General features: G+C 37.8%; 1 protein-coding gene across 10 annotated transcripts in view; it reads right to left on the bottom strand.

Annotated features, from left to right (window-relative positions):
• LOC124631249 (partitioning defective 3 homolog) overlaps nt 1-15,553 on the bottom strand; it is a 51,172-nt gene that overhangs the window by 4,526 nt on the left and 31,093 nt on the right. For 3 of the 10 annotated variants that reach the window (XM_047165520.1, XM_047165519.1, XM_047165524.1), the window contains 17 exons: nt 13,297-13,452; nt 12,545-12,723; nt 11,898-12,023; nt 11,649-11,740; nt 10,918-11,108; nt 10,283-10,453; nt 9,655-9,897; nt 9,006-9,181; nt 8,442-8,593; nt 7,476-8,028; nt 5,491-5,654; nt 5,031-5,153; nt 4,448-4,568; nt 3,388-3,549; nt 2,685-2,805; nt 1,725-1,795; nt 854-940 (listed from right to left, as the gene is read on the bottom strand). In XM_047165520.1, coding sequence (XP_047021476.1) covers nt 854-940; nt 1,725-1,795; nt 2,685-2,805; nt 3,388-3,549; nt 4,448-4,568; nt 5,031-5,153; nt 5,491-5,654; nt 7,476-8,028; nt 8,442-8,593; nt 9,006-9,181; nt 9,655-9,897; nt 10,283-10,453; nt 10,918-11,108; nt 11,649-11,740; nt 11,898-12,023; nt 12,545-12,723; nt 13,297-13,452 — 2,888 coding nt within the window. The remainder of the gene's footprint in view (nt 1-853; nt 941-1,724; nt 1,796-2,684; nt 2,806-3,387; nt 3,550-4,447; nt 4,569-5,030; nt 5,154-5,490; nt 5,655-7,475; nt 8,029-8,441; nt 8,594-9,005; nt 9,182-9,654; nt 9,898-10,282; nt 10,454-10,917; nt 11,109-11,648; nt 11,741-11,897; nt 12,024-12,544; nt 12,724-13,296; nt 13,453-15,553) is intronic. The other 7 variants (XM_047165521.1, XM_047165523.1, XM_047165522.1 and 4 more) reach the window with 7 other exon arrangements.

Here is a 15,553-nt window from a genome sequence, read left to right as displayed (position 1 = left end):
AGCACAGTTCCGATTACATTTTAAGTAGATAAGTTGTGTTAGAGAAGGGGAATTTGAAGGTTTTTTTATTAACACATGACTACATGAGCATGCTACCTCTACGCTAGCATTACAAGTGATCTTACAAAGCACAAGCATCTTACCATCGCCCAGGAATTTCCAAAGGAACAGGAAAATATCACTTTAATAATTGCATTCATGTTATTAACTCGCTTTATCTAATAACTAGGTGGTTAGACTTGTCATATTATTTTATTGTTTGCAGCCAGTTATGATGAAAATCTTGTTTTTTAATACACCTATGTAAGTGTTCTTGGAATAAAAGTTAAAATGTCCAATTAGCTAGTCAGTATCAAATGCAACAGTTTGCAATATAATAACCAATGACGCTAGACAGGTATTTAATCAATTTATATAGCTATGTCTATTTATGTAGTTATATATTTTATAACACATTGCAGTAATTTTAGTTTTTTTTTATAACTTCATTATATTACACGCTCCAGCTTGATTCTCGGAATTATTAAAAAAAATGTCATGTGTTGTTTTTTCTTGTAAACGACTGTTGGAACTTGAGCTTTGAACAGTTCCTACATTACCGGCGACGCTAAGTTTTAACACAAGACGTTTGTTAAGTTTTTTATATTTTTGTAGTTTATATTTACATCACACTAATATAATAAAAGCGAAAGTTTGTAAGAGCATGTTCGTCACATTTATACACGCAAACGGATTTTGAAGAAACTTTTCATTAATAATATAAATCAGAATAATATACAGGCTACTTTTTCTCAGAGTTTGGGGAGGAAATGGGTGAAACCACTGGCAGAAGCTAGTTATGAATAATATTCACCTCTCGTCCTCGGCCTTGGCTCTCTGCGCGCTGACCTGTCTCCTCATCTGTCCTATCTGCACCTCGCTCAACTTCTCGCGACGCGCACTGCAATATATGAGCGGTTTAGTTCCGGACTGTTTTCGTACAGAGTTCCTTCGGTACAAATTTCAGAAATTCTGACAGAATAAAGGAGAATCGAGAGACGTACAATAAACGTTCGCAAGGAAAGAAAAATGAGCGGAGATGCCATAAGGCAGGTAGGTCAAGCGCCTTCTTGTTGTCAAGTAACGTGACCAAAATGATCAGTTACTACTGAACTAACGAGGCGTTCGGGTTCCTTGAGACTGTCAAAGATTGGTCTTGTCAAAGATTTCTTTTATTGTTGATTTAGTTTTTTTTTTTTTAATGGGTGGATTCTAAACCAGGTGTATAAGGGCGAAATTATTAACGTCCTTCGTCCCCCAGAGACCCGCATTTCGGCGCGCTTGTTTCATAGGAGATTTTGCGTTATGACATCTCCGCTAGTCAAGTTATTCTGTGGTAAAGCTGCTGAATAATTGAAGCGTTTTTTTAGGTAGTAAGTTTTATTCCTAAAAGCTGGTGCGGTAATCGTTAATAATGTTCTATATTCAGTTTGCGAATAGTACGAGATATTTATATAAAGATGTAGTTTTAAAGCATAAAGCGGAACTGTGCTGGATATTTCGAAGTGTGAATACATGTTTCTGGTTTCTCATGCATGCGGTATATTTTACTCTTATAATGAGGTTTTATAATTAATACCAAAATGCATTCTGAGCAACATTTTATTTAGTTTTATAATTTCCTGTAAATCTTTTTGAAAGTTACATACAATTAGGTTGAAGTTTAATATAAATAAAGGACTCACTTTAAATTCTGCTGGATTTCCTCATAGTTGACGTAGTGACCTGTCGGACCCCACGCACTGTCCATGCCCTGCTATAAAACAAATACAAATGATCTATCACAAAACAATATCTATTAAACATATTTATTAACATCAAGTAACAACTGGAATTAAAAAAAGCTTTGAAAATTTCTTAGTTCGGTCAATAATAACAAATGCTTGTTTTTTTTGAGATATTATGGTATTTATCAACATCGTCCTCAAAATCATACGTTCTTATTTTGTTTTATGCGGCCTGCTGTAAAAGCGTTTATAAAATATTGCAAAGCTTTGGCTGCAAAAGGTTAGTGAGGTTATACTAAACAATATATATTTAGGCCGTGGTTTCTTTTTGATCAGTCTTGCATCATTTTTTTCGGATGGCAAAATCATGAAATTACCCCTTCCCGCTGTGGGTTAGCAGCGGTGAGGGAGTGTCAGACTCTTACTGACTAAAAACCGTCGTGTTCCGTCGTAGGTAGGCCTTTTTTGTACCAAGGCCACGGTAACTACAACAAGAGGTTTTTTTTTTTTAACGACGTCAAAAATCATCAAATGACCCCTCCCGCTGTGGGTTAGCAGCGGTGAGGGAGTGTCAGACTCTTACTGACTAAAAACCGTCGTGTTCCGTCACAGGCCTTTTATGTACCAGGGCCGCGGTATCTCTTTCGAACAACCCGCAGCCCCGGCAGGCCTTGGCCCTGCTGGGCCCCGCTGGGGTTGCTGACATCTCTTTGAGGAGCGCGTGGAACAACGCGCGCCGTCGACACGGGTCTGTCGTCTAAGCAGACAGAGGGATGATGAGCCACCCGAACTCACCGCCCACAGACCCACGCCTACGGTGGCCGGGAGTCATCACGCGACACCCGGCTCACAACAAGAGGTCTTAGGACTAAAAAGGTGCAACTTAAAGTAAACAATATAAGTGCAGTAGATCAGTACATCGGTTACCGGGTGCTGCTGATGCGGCGGCGCTCTGTACGGCGGGGCGCGGCGCTCGGACTTGTGCGCGCGAGAGCCGCCGCTGCCGCTGCTGCCTTGCCGAGCATGTGACACTTCCGACCTAACGAGGGGGAGTATTTTACTACCTACTTTACATTGAATATTGTCGCAATGTTTAAGGAAATCTTATTGAGGACGAGTACGTAGTTGCCCATGTAACTGGGTTGAGGAGGTCAGATAGGCAGTCGTTTCATTTAAATCCATGCGGCTGACCCCAACATAGTTGGAAAAGACTAGGCAAATAATGAAAATGTAGCAATTTTTTAAATATAGATAGTACAACAACGCCACCCAGATGATGTCATAAAAATGTAGAAAAATAAGAGGAAGATGATGCAGAACGCTTGACTATAATTTATCATTTGAAGAAGGCTAGACGAAGTATTAAAAATTTACATAAGACGCGTAACGCGTATAGGCAAGTAAGGCAAGGCAAGCACACGAAAAGCACAGACATAAGCATTAAATGTGTAATAAAAATTAACATATACGCTAAAAGGTAGTTTGAAACATATAAGGAAAAACAATCTTAATTTTATTTTTTAGGTAGTTGGCCTTGAGAGGTAATTCAAAACGAGCCTAAATCAATCCATCAAAAGGAAACAAGAACGAATAAAATATGTACTTAAGATATAAAACGTACCGTTGTTGTGACTTAGAATTAGTTTCTTCTTCCTTCTCCACCCTCTCGTCTATCCTGTTGTGTCTCTCTAGCGCCTCTCTTGACAATGACTTCTCTGAGGCTCTGCCGGGCTGTGACCTACCATATACTTCCGTTTCCACTTTCTTGTTAGGCTTGCCTATCCTGTAGAGGGAAATAACATATTGGTAAAAACGTCAATGATTGTCACTGAAACCAAGTTTGGGTAGGTGCTCTCTAAGCTTGAATCCTCGAAACAAGCACCATTAGATGGATTACCGAAATACTAAAATTGAAAAACTCTCTCGCAATTTTATAAAAAGGTAGAGCATTCAACTGGCAATATTATAGTACGTACGTTGGTAGATAGATTTTGAGAGATGTCACCCAAATTACCACCAACCACAACTATATACCAACATAATTTTAGTACATATAACTTTTTCGTATACATAACATTAATTGTTTAGTTAGGTGGTTTTCACACACCTTTTTACGTTCAACTTTTATGGTGATGTTATCTGAGCAACTATTCCAAGTAGTTTTATAACGTTATAAACAATTAAGTTACATTAATGAGGGTATTAACATAAACACAAAAAATATATTGCTGCACAAACTGCGTCATAACACAGCTTTAGTCACGTGAACTTTGCTGTGATTAGTCATTAAAATGTGACATGTTTATGGTCGCGGCTCAACATAAATGCAATGTCTGAAGTATCGATATAAATGAAAAACATACTTCGAAAACCATTTAAAGATTGGTAAGATGAGACCAAACGAATCAATGCTCATTCTGTCACCACCTACCAAATTATTTTAGAGAGAACAACCAAAGAATGCTTTGCACCTGTTTATATGAAAATAATTTGATAGGGAAAAACGTAAAAAATTCTTGTGTACTACTAACTCTAAAATATTTTGAGTGGTAACACTTTCGAAAATAAAGATAGAAGAGGAGAAAGAACATAGTAGAGAGTTTTATATTTTTCCTCGTACACAACCTACATCGTTCGGAAAAATACAGGGTGATTTATTATTAAAGTGAATGAAAACTCACCTGAACATAGTAGATAATGACTTGAGTAATGACGGCTTCTTGTGTGAGAGGGAGGACTGCTGCGGCGAGCCTCGGATCATGTCAGGCCCGTTGCTGTCGTCCGTCAACCAGTGTTTTAATGCTATAATATTTAAAGATAGTTAATAATATATAATATGTAAAGAGTAATATTACCGAAAATATAATCTTAACTTATACTATCAAGTTGAGAAGTCTTCTCAGTGAGGAAACATTCTAGCTAGACCGATTGGAAAAAAATATTTCGATATTGATATGATAAAGTATCAAGATTTATGCGGTCCTATACGTTACGTGACCCCGGTTGTCAAAGAACTTTTTATACTAACTATTTACTTGCTAATTGTATGATATGAATTATATGGTGCCTAACAAAAACGAGGAATCGTTTCAATAATAAATTAGTGGGAAAATGTGGATACCAAACAATATTAAAAACAAATGTATGTATACAAAAACTTTATGCTATTTTGTGCTGACAAAATAAATTAAATGAGGTATTTTCTGCGTTTAATATTAAAGAAATTTTATTTTATAATAATGTTTGAATAACTAATGAACTCACGTGGGTGCGCTCGCGCATAGATAGGTTCGATGCGTGGGTTCCTCTGCGTCTCTTGTATGGCAGTCTGTAAGGACTCTAAACTCGACGACTTTCTCATGCCTAATGATGGACCCACTTGCATTGCTGGAATAAGTGAAATGTATCAGGACTGATCAAGTATATGAACTCTGTAATAATTTTTGAGAAAGAAGAAAAAAATTAAGGGTGAATTCAAGGAGCAAATGGATAGTATTTGATTGATTTTGTGATAAATTTTGATATGCTAAAAATATGCATTTTTTTTTTCTTATTTCACTTTTTTTAAGCACATGTCCATATCCAATTTTTATATTTGAGTAATAAGTTGAAATGTTCCATTGCCTCGAATGATATCTGAATTCATGCGTTTGTTGTTGGAATATAGATGAATCATTTCCCCCTGCATCTACAGTAAGTTCTTCAAGAAAGATTTGAAACTTACAATGAACAGCCTTAATCTCTTTAATCTTCTTGTATGTGCCGGTGGTCTTGGCGTCGAGCGCGGCGTGGCGCTTCTCGGACATGGAGCGGCGCCCCACGGCGTCGCGGCTGAACCCCGCGCCCGACTCGCTGCCCGACTCGCCGCCGCACCCGCTGCCGCTACCCCTGCGGGAGAAGGGTGATAGTATTTATTTATTTATTGGAAAAGCAACGGCTATAGGTACATAAAACAATGTTATTGACATAATTAGAAAAACAGAAAGCCAATTATAGGTTTTCATGGGTAACAGTAAATATGCTGGTTATTTTTATTAAAAAATTATGAAGTCAAAGTTAACCGCAATGAAGTGAGTTAAAAATGTTAGCCTTCACAAGCAATTGTAATGTAATGTAAATGCTATGTAAGTGTAGTGTAAGTGTAGTGTAAGTGTAATGTAAGTGTATTGTAAGTGTATTGTAAGTGTAATGTAAGTGTAATGTAAGTGTATTGTAAGTGTAATGTTATTGTAAATGTAAGTGTGATGTAAGTGTAATGTGAGTGTAATGTGAGTGTAATGTGAGTGTAATGTAAGTGTAATGCAAGTGTAATGTACGTGTAATGTAAGTGTATTGTAAGTGGAATGTACGTGTAATGTTAGTGTAATGTAAGTGTAATGTAAGTGTAATGCAAGTGTAATGTAAGTGTAATGTAAGTGTATTGTAAGTGTAATGCAAGTGTAATGTAAGTGTAATGTAAGTGTATTGTAAGTGTAATGTTATTGTAAATGTAAGTGTGATGTAAGTGTAATGTGAGTGTAATGTGAGTGTAATGTAAGTGTAATGCAAGTGTAATGTACGTGTAATGTAAGTGTATTGTAAGTGGAATGTGAGTTTAATGTAAGTGTGATGTAAGTGTGATGTAAGTGTAATGTGAGTGTAATGTAAGTGTAATGTAAGCGTAATGTTAGTGTAATGTAAGTGTAATGCAAGTGTAATGTACGTGTAATGTAAGTGTAATGCAATTGTAATGTAAATGCTATGTAAGTGTAATGTAAGCGTAATGTACGTGTAATGTTAGTGTAATGTAAGTGTAATGCAAGTGTAATGTACGTGTAATGTGAGTGTAATGTGAGTGTAATGTAAGTGTAATGTAAGTGTAATGTTAGTGTAATGTTAGTGTAATGTAAGTGTAATGTAAGTGTAATGCAAGTGTAATGTTAGTGTAATGTAAGTGTAATGTAAATGCTATGTAAGTGTAATGTTAGTGTAATGTAAGTGTAATGTAAGTGTAATGTAAGTGTATTGTAAGTGTAATGTTAGTGTAATGTTAGTGTAAATGTAAGTGTAATGTAAGTGTATTGTAAGTGGAATGTGAGTTTAATGTAAGTGTGATGTAAGTGTGATGTAAGTGTAATGTGAGTGTAATGTGAGTGTAATGTAAGTGTAATGCAAGTGTAATGTACGTGTAATGTAAGTGTATTGTAAGTGGAATGTGAGTTTAATGTAAGTGTGATGTAAGTGTGATGTAAGTATAATGTGAGTGTAATGTGAGTGTAATGTAAGTGTAATGTAAGCGTAATGTTAGTGTAATGTAAGTGTAATGCAAGTGTAATGTACGTGTAATGTAAGTGTAATGCAATTGTAATGTAAATGCTATGTAAGTGTAATGTAAGCGTAATGTACGTGTAATGTTAGTGTAATGTAAGCGTAATGTTAGTGTAATGTAAGTGTAATGCAAGTGTAATGTACGTGTAATGTAAGTGTAATGTTAGTGTAATGTAAGTGTAATGCAAGTGTAATGTAAATGCTATGTAAGTGTAATGTACGTGTAATTTTAGTGTAATTTACGTGTAATGTACGTGTAATGTAAGTGTAATTTAAGTGTAATGTTAGTGTAATGTAAGTGTAATGTAAATGTAATGTAAGTGTAATGTAAATGTAATTTAAATGAAATATAATGTAAAGGTAAACGTAAACTTTACATTTAATAAGGTATTTCGTGCTTACCTCGTGGTACCATAATCCTCTTCAATAATAACATTATGATGCGCCGGCGGAGACCGCGGCATATGCACGTGCCCTAGATTCTGTCTGTAGTGATGTCCATTCGTGACGGGAGCATCGATTTGCGTCGCCATATAATAGCTCTCGTTCCTCAACCCAGTCAGTCGATCTATGACGGGATTCCAGCCATCAAGTCGACTCCATTCGAAGCTATCTCTCTTATTGTCGTGGGGTGGTGCATCCTTATCTCTTTCTAAGTACCCTTTGCTGTCATCTGATTGGTTGGACACCCAGCTATTATTATTGTTTATAGTGACTATTGAGGCGTGTTTCTTGGGTCGTCCGTCGTGTGCATCGAAGCCTTCGTTTTGGTTGGCGTCATACTTTTGGTTGCCGTCGTATTTCTGGTTGTAATTGTCAACGGGTTTGTTCTCCTTGTCGCTGCTGGCGTTGTATATGACGGTGTTGTAGTTCTGCGAGTTGTCGTTGGAGTTGGTCGTGTCGTTGCCGTTCGGTGGCGTGTCGTCTTTCCACCGCGCTAAGCTGTCCATGCTGTCTGTTGGGAGAAAAAATAAGGTATTAGGAAGGTTTCAGAACTTTAGAAAAAATAAGATGAGCGGCTGTCAAAAATATACTAAATAAAAAATGTGGTTCTGATTTACAAAGATGCAAATGACAAATGCGGAGTATCAAAAAGGACCATTGCAATGAACAAGTAATTTTTTAAATATGCTTAAGTTTACAATTAATCATAGAAGGATAGTTCATGCTACCTAATGAATTTTGAGTGAATGAGTAAGCAGCCTTTTTCCCTCTCATAATGTTCAGGGTGCATAGGTACATAAGATTGGGGTGTTATAAATTATTCTCAAACTTTAAATACCTATAGTTTATCCTCACATTCACTTTCATAATTAGAAAACCTAGTCTTCGTGGAAGAAATATTTATTTATTAACAATAAGACTTACCAGTCCGCCTCGCAATAGTGAGCGATATGCTGCCAGACCTCTGCGGCCGCGCGTGTAACAGCGCCCGGCGCAGCGTCTCCATAGCCTCGGCGTTGCTCTGTCCTACTAGAGAGACGCCGTTCACGCTCAGCAGCTGGTCGTTTGTGTGTAACCTGTAGTAAAAAAAATGTTAATCTTGGTATGTTTTAGGGCCACTTAGTTATGAATTTTTACCTATGTGTTTCGAACGTGTGTAGCTGAATGTAAGCAGAAGCTACAACACTCTGGATGCTCACTTTAAACTAAAGCCAGTTGGTTTAGGTATCAAGTATTCTTCAAACTGACGTCTTTGGCTGTTATTTGAACATCTTTGGCAGTCGTAACGAATAAGTGATTATTCGTTACTCGTAAGACTGCTACTCGTAAGAGTCTTGCCGAGGGGTATAGAGTTGCCCGAGTAACTGGGTTCAGAAGGTCAAACATGCAATCGCTCCATGCAAAACACTGATTAAAACTGCACCCAGACTGGAAGCCCCTAACACAGCTTAGGAAAAGTCCAGGTAGATGTTGATTGTTGAAACTGACCTGCCATCTCTAGAAGCAGCTCCCCCATGCAGCACGGACTTGATGAAGATGCCTAAGTCCTGAGGGTCCGGGCCGACGGTGACCTTGCCCTTGACGCTGATGCCGAGCCCCGCCTTCTCCGAGTCGTGAACCGGCACGTCCAGGCGAAGGATCAGCCGGTTGCGGAGACCTAGGATCTGAGGAAAGTGAAGTAGGTTTAATTTTTATTTTGGGAGTATTATTTAAAGGATTATATTGTTAAACAACAGGTATGTACCTGATAACTACAAGTTGTAATCTTAGAAATGTATTAGTAACTGCACTTCAGGAGTAAATTATTTAAAATTCTTAAGTCAAAGCAATTTAACCAAAGATATTTTGATCTCAACAGATTTAGATCTAATAAATGCAACTTGAATTTATGCACGTTGAAGAAACTGGACATTAATGTCATCGTGGTTTCGAATGCATATGGTCAAGCTAGCTATGCACTTAAGTAAGTATTTACCTATGCATTTGAAACAGCCAGGAAGATAACATGAAAGTGACTAACATTGGCAAATCAGTGGCAAATTTTCTCAACTTGGGGAAGGCAGTAGTGGACGTTTGTATGACTGTGAGGACGACAATAAAATTAAATAGAATATTAGAACAACAAAGCAAAACTTACAGAATTAGACGAAGAATTTAAAGCCTCTTGCAGCGCTTCCGTACTATTATCCTTATGCAGCAGATCATCTTTGGACGAGCTCTTCGGGATCCTGCCTCGCATGGAACTGTTGGCACTGTTCTGATTGATGGCGTTCACTATGCTGGATACACGGCCGTTCTCTGAAGGTTTCGCCTCTATGGGGTTGGAAGCCCCTATCGCTTTTTCTACGTATTTTGTTGGACTTTGCTGGGGCTCTACTCTCTGAAAAGGAAGCATCATGTTTGTTAGATAATATAACACTGGTGTATCAGGAATCGAAATCAATATCGTCGTCAATATAAACGCCATTTAAAAAATTTGTTGGTCCAACCATCTGACATGGTTGAAAATTCACATTCATTTAATTGAGTACGTGAGGGAGTATAGGTATGAAAAAGCTTATAGGGGAATCACATACTTATTGCCATCGTTTTCACCGATAAATGAACCTCTCAACATTAAGTATTATATAAGTACATTTTTCGACGATTTAATAATCAATTAGTGACCTCAATGCGTCAAAAATCTGTACCTATCTATCCATCCAATTTCAATCTAAAAATAAACCGATAATCCTCGATCGATAATAATCGATAATTCCTCTTACTTGCGTCCTATTAGGCACAGTTCTCTCCACAACGATCTCGACGGTGGAGTCAGTGGGGGTGTTCCGAAGTAACGTGACGACTTGCTGCTGGGTGAGGCCTGATACAGAGACGTTGTTCACTGATACCAGCTTGTCGCCAGCTCTGAGACGACCGTCTGTTACTGCTGCACCCTGGAAGAGGAGAAAATATGTTATTATTCTATTGATATTGGAAATTGTGTCTTGATACCTATATAACAAGATTTTAGTTCAGGACAGATTCACGACCCTTTTGACATACGTTGGTCCCTGCACGGCTACCGTGGCGTAATGTGTATGAAAGTCATAGAAACGGTCGCATGCCGTGCTATGTGAGGGCTCTCTATGCAGCTCATATATTTCTTCGTGATGCTTCGTGACGGAAAACCTGCTGTTCCAGCTTTTCCGTGAGTACCGTGACCGTATGCAGGTGAAATGAGCCAAAGGTTCCTGTCAACTCTGTGTCCTGGCCTTGACTGGTGTGGTCACGATGGAATTACTTTTATTCATAAGGGTCAAAAATGTTGTAGTAGTTTAGTAGAACAGACAAAACATAACGCTGCTAAATAACTTGTAAGTAGTTGACTTAAAGATAAACCAGCAACAAAGCTACATACCTTAGGCAATATATTCTTGATATAAATAGGGCAGTGTCCTCCCGTAGGGTTGTCCCTGGTGGTGATGGTGAAGCCGAGCCCCTTCTCCCCCTTGACCAGCGACACGGCGACGCTCTGCGCGGCGCCCGACTGCTTGCTGCTGCCCGTCACCGGGACCTCCATGCCGGAGATAGCTCGTTCACTACTGCCTCCTGGGAAAAAAGGAATTATTCAACCTTTTATTATAATAAAAATATATTATCTACCTATTGAGCAAGAACAGTTTTTATAAGTATGAATACCTACCTCATATTCTGAGAAGAAAAATATATACCATTGAAAACCTGCTGAAAGGCTTATTTTACTATTCCCACACCAAAGTTATCGCCAGAACATGGTGTAAGTATGTAAAAAAAATATTGTGCAAGAAACATTACTCTGTGAAACTGTCGCTATACTAAAGTTCGGCCATTCAGAGAATGCGTTCCTGACACGTCGCGATTGAACTGACGACGTAACTTTGCAATGGTTTTGCAGTTACGATAAAAATATTTTTGCTGGTTGTTTACCGTTTTAACAATTGAGGAGCATTAAAACAACATTATTATATCAATAATCAATGAATGTTATTACGTCGTCAGTTCAATCGCGACGTGTCAGGAACGCATTCTCTGAATGGCCGAACTATAGATACCTAATAAACTTATGCAATATATTCTATTTATGATATTAATCAAGAAATAGCAGCTTACCTTCAGGTAAGAGATCTAGAGGCCGTTCCTGCACAGGATGCACACTCGCAACGTTGTTCACTCCCGTCACCCACCGAAGCATGTCTTCTACCCTGGAAACATTAAATAACAATTACAATAAAAGTAAGAAGTACAATATGAGTACAGTCCAAGAAATTCTACTAATATAATATTTTTTTTTTATAATAAAAAGTAGACATTTTTTCAGAACAAGCTAGTTATGTCGGTATGTAAGTAAATAAAGCTTACCTATGGTTTTGATGGTTATTGACAGGCGTCGTGTCTTGTCCTAGCGGCTCTCTCCGCGCGTCTCTAGGAAGACTCTTACTGCCATAACTTTGTACCCGTTCCGCTGCGTCCAACCATACCCCACTCCTGAAACATTTCCAAACATATTATTAAAATTTTATTTATAATATAAAACAACATAAGCGGCACGAGATAAATAAATGACAGGTAAGTAGCAATAATTATTTAAAAAATAATCTATGATGTAAGAATGTCTTTTATAAATAGCTTAATTTATGCAAAATCACACAAAAGCGATTACCATCGCGTTTGCTTTACCGTATAACAATGAATACTCAAGATTCTCTATAACTTATAGCTTTTGTTTACTAAGAATGGCTTTTGAGAATGAATAATGTATGGAAATAAGTGGCAGATGAAATTCACATTATTTTTAGGACTTCTAAGTATTTGCGCATTTGTGACATACTAATAGCAGAAGAAGTAATTATTTGCAAATATCCCTATATTCCAATAAAAATCAAGGAAAAACGTTTAAACACTTTTCTAGTTGCATTTTTTGGTATCATAAGTTGTATTAAGCCTAATACCCTAGACCCATACTGATCTCGATTCATTGAAAAAGCCTTTCATGTCAAATATCTCACCCGGGTCCGGAGAACTGCATAGACAGCCTATTAGACTGCCTCTGGAAGTGTTGTCCGTGCCTATCGACAGTGGCGTCCGGCGGCCGGCCGTCCGGCAACGGGTGCACTTTCTGCGTCACCCGACTGCTGTCGTCTCGGCACACCACCGCCGCTGACCACCGCTTCGTTTGTTCTGACACCTGGAATATAACAATAAATTCTTTATTTCAGACCAGAGATTAAATGGACCAAATTATGTAATAGGAAATGTCCTTGCATGGATTGTGTGAAAATCGACGAAAGAAAGAATGTTACGTATTTGTGATGACGGCAGACAGAAGAGTCATCATCCTCCGAGCCTTTCGGTTTCCAGTCTAACCGGATGTAGCTGGTACCTGTGCTTTACAAGGAGCGACTTGACAGACAGACAGAAGAGTATGGAAGGAAAAAACATGTTGCGCTAATCCTAAATTTTGAGATTAAGGCATGAGGATGATGATGAAATGTCGTTATATTGATTCTTAGCACCATGAAAAGCCAACTGAACATGCAAAGAATAGATAAAGTCAATGGTAAGTGGTAGGACAATGCAGTGTTTTTTTTAACAAAAACAAATATATTTATAGTTTATTAGTGCGTGACGTTTGATACAAATCATGTCCTCTTGTCTTGTCCTCCATAATGTGGAATCTGTGGCTATGTTATCCTCAGGACCGTTCAAGGCTATGGTACCCTATTCAAACCGCAGTCCTTTTATAAAAAGTAGTAGGTACCTGTCTCTGAGGAGGTAACGTGTCCTGGTGTAGCGTAGGTTCACTACCCCGCCGCACCTGCAGGCCATTGGAGCCGTCTTCCAGGTCTGCTGCACCGACCTCCACGCAGGAATCGGTGTCAGGAACCCGCATACTGCCGCCCACGCCACCACCTCCCTGTAAATAGAGGAAAGAGATCATTAGAGATTTATTCCTACTGTAACTATAATAGAACCAGTAAGAAAAGAGTATTTCGCAGTAATTTTATGAGTTCGTAAAAAATACAAGTGCTGTATTCGTAGTTTTGAGGGCAAAACGAGATTGCGGTTGCTCGTATTTGCCCCTCCGATCCCAAAGGATGATCAAGTCAATCTGCAGCATGTGTGTGGCTCAATGTGTAATTAAGCAGTGACAATGTATGTGACAAAAAAAAATAGAAAATGAAATCTGCATTTAAATGGACTTCGTCTATCTGCCTCGTATACTATAAAAAGTATTGCATCTCGTGGTTATAAATTGCCCATGCATCGAAATAATTAACTATGGTATTTTTTTCCGATGCACTATCTCATACTCTGCAGAGATTTAAATATCGAATCATGCTCTTGTAATTATTACGGCTGCGAGCATTACGAATAAATATTACTTGTGCGTTGTTCGCTTGCATTCTACTAAACTACTGGAGCGTGACCGATCTCCATAATCAATTATGAGATTCAATACAAATTGCTGTCTGTGTATTAAAGCGATCGAATCACTCTCTAATGCTCGTACACAATGCAGATTTTGTATCGATCAATGATTAAAAAATCATTAATCGATTGGGCCCTTTGTTTGCGTTGTGTTATCGGTTGATTTACCTCAGTGTATGTGTGCATTTGCGCAGTGGGTAATTAATATTGCTTGTAAAAGAGCAATGACCCACAGAATCTGAGCTATTTAGTTAGACATACCAAAAGTCTAGAACTGACTAGGGTTTAAAGGTAAAAAAAAACTTTTCAGGTATTCGACTATAAAAATTAATAATTTGTTAAAGGAAAAAATAAAAAAAAATAATCACGTAGGTACACTATACAAGAAAAGTGAAGGCTCATAAACCGCCAACGATTAGTCTATATTTAAACTTATAACTAGATATAAACGTATTCGCTCTGCTTGCGAGCTCTGTAATCCTGTTAGCCCAGTTTCAGCTTGTTATCTACTAAATAGGTATGTTGTAGGTACGACGTATACTGTTGTAAGGTATAGGTATGAAAGAGGCGTGAACTCGTGAATGCAGGCATTCGCGCCGCCCGTTATGTGCTAAGATTCATGCGGCGTTTGTTATCGTCCGTATGTGTATGTACGTAAATTAGTTTAACTTGATTCTTTGCAAATGTATTGTATTCATTACGTTGTTATGGCGGGTAGTGTATTCAACGCGTAGTATGACCTACCAGCACGCTACGTTAATTTCCCGTGTGATGCGCAATGTTATTCAGTTGACGTTGACGCGGCGCACATATTTTCCTTAATGAATTATTTTATTTACAACCTGTTTCAGCAAGAAAAAAAGGAATTCTTGCGATTTGTTCTTCGTAAGGTCCACACAAGGTACTTAGTAGTATTCAAATGAAACACCTATTTTTAAAGGTGTCGCTGATCGCTACATGTCGCTTCTGAATCTACACCTTGCCATTAAAATTTATGAATATGAGACATAATTTTACTTGCCTAATCTTAATTGACCTTAAAATTAATGTAAAATAAACCCCCTATGACGACCCACTGACCCAACACTCTTCATTCATGCATTTGTAAGTAAAGGTTAATTTAAGTACTTACTTAATTACTTTTTGTGATTATTAGATAAGTAGGTCCTGTGTACACTTTACGTACCTAATAATTGGTTACTTTTTAATGGAACTCAATCAAATAAGTAAAGCACTTGCCTAAGTAGGTATATAATTTTATGAATTATATCTATTTTTCGTACTGGGAGAATTCATAAAATAATTATTTAGTATCTTATTAGCTCCATACGATCAAAGCACTTACATTTTACTTCAATACCTATTAATAGTTTCAACATAATCCTTTCATTCATATATTAAAATCATTTAACATTGAAAAATCAGCAGTTAACATTGGTTTTTATTGAAACAACTGAAATGTATTTTTAACTCACCTTAGTAGGACGTTGGACACAAAAACATTGAGAGAAACACGAACCCATATCGATATTGCAATTTAAAGATAATCTGGACTCTTTTCGTGCGTTCGACATGTCACAAACTGA

Source organism: Helicoverpa zea, chromosome 6 (genome assembly GCF_022581195.2).
Source record: "Helicoverpa zea isolate HzStark_Cry1AcR chromosome 6, ilHelZeax1.1, whole genome shotgun sequence".
NCBI classification, from domain to species: Eukaryota; Metazoa; Arthropoda; class Insecta; order Lepidoptera; family Noctuidae; genus Helicoverpa; species Helicoverpa zea.
Note: the sequence above shows the minus strand (reverse complement) of the source record. Positions and strands in the feature narration are given on the sequence as shown.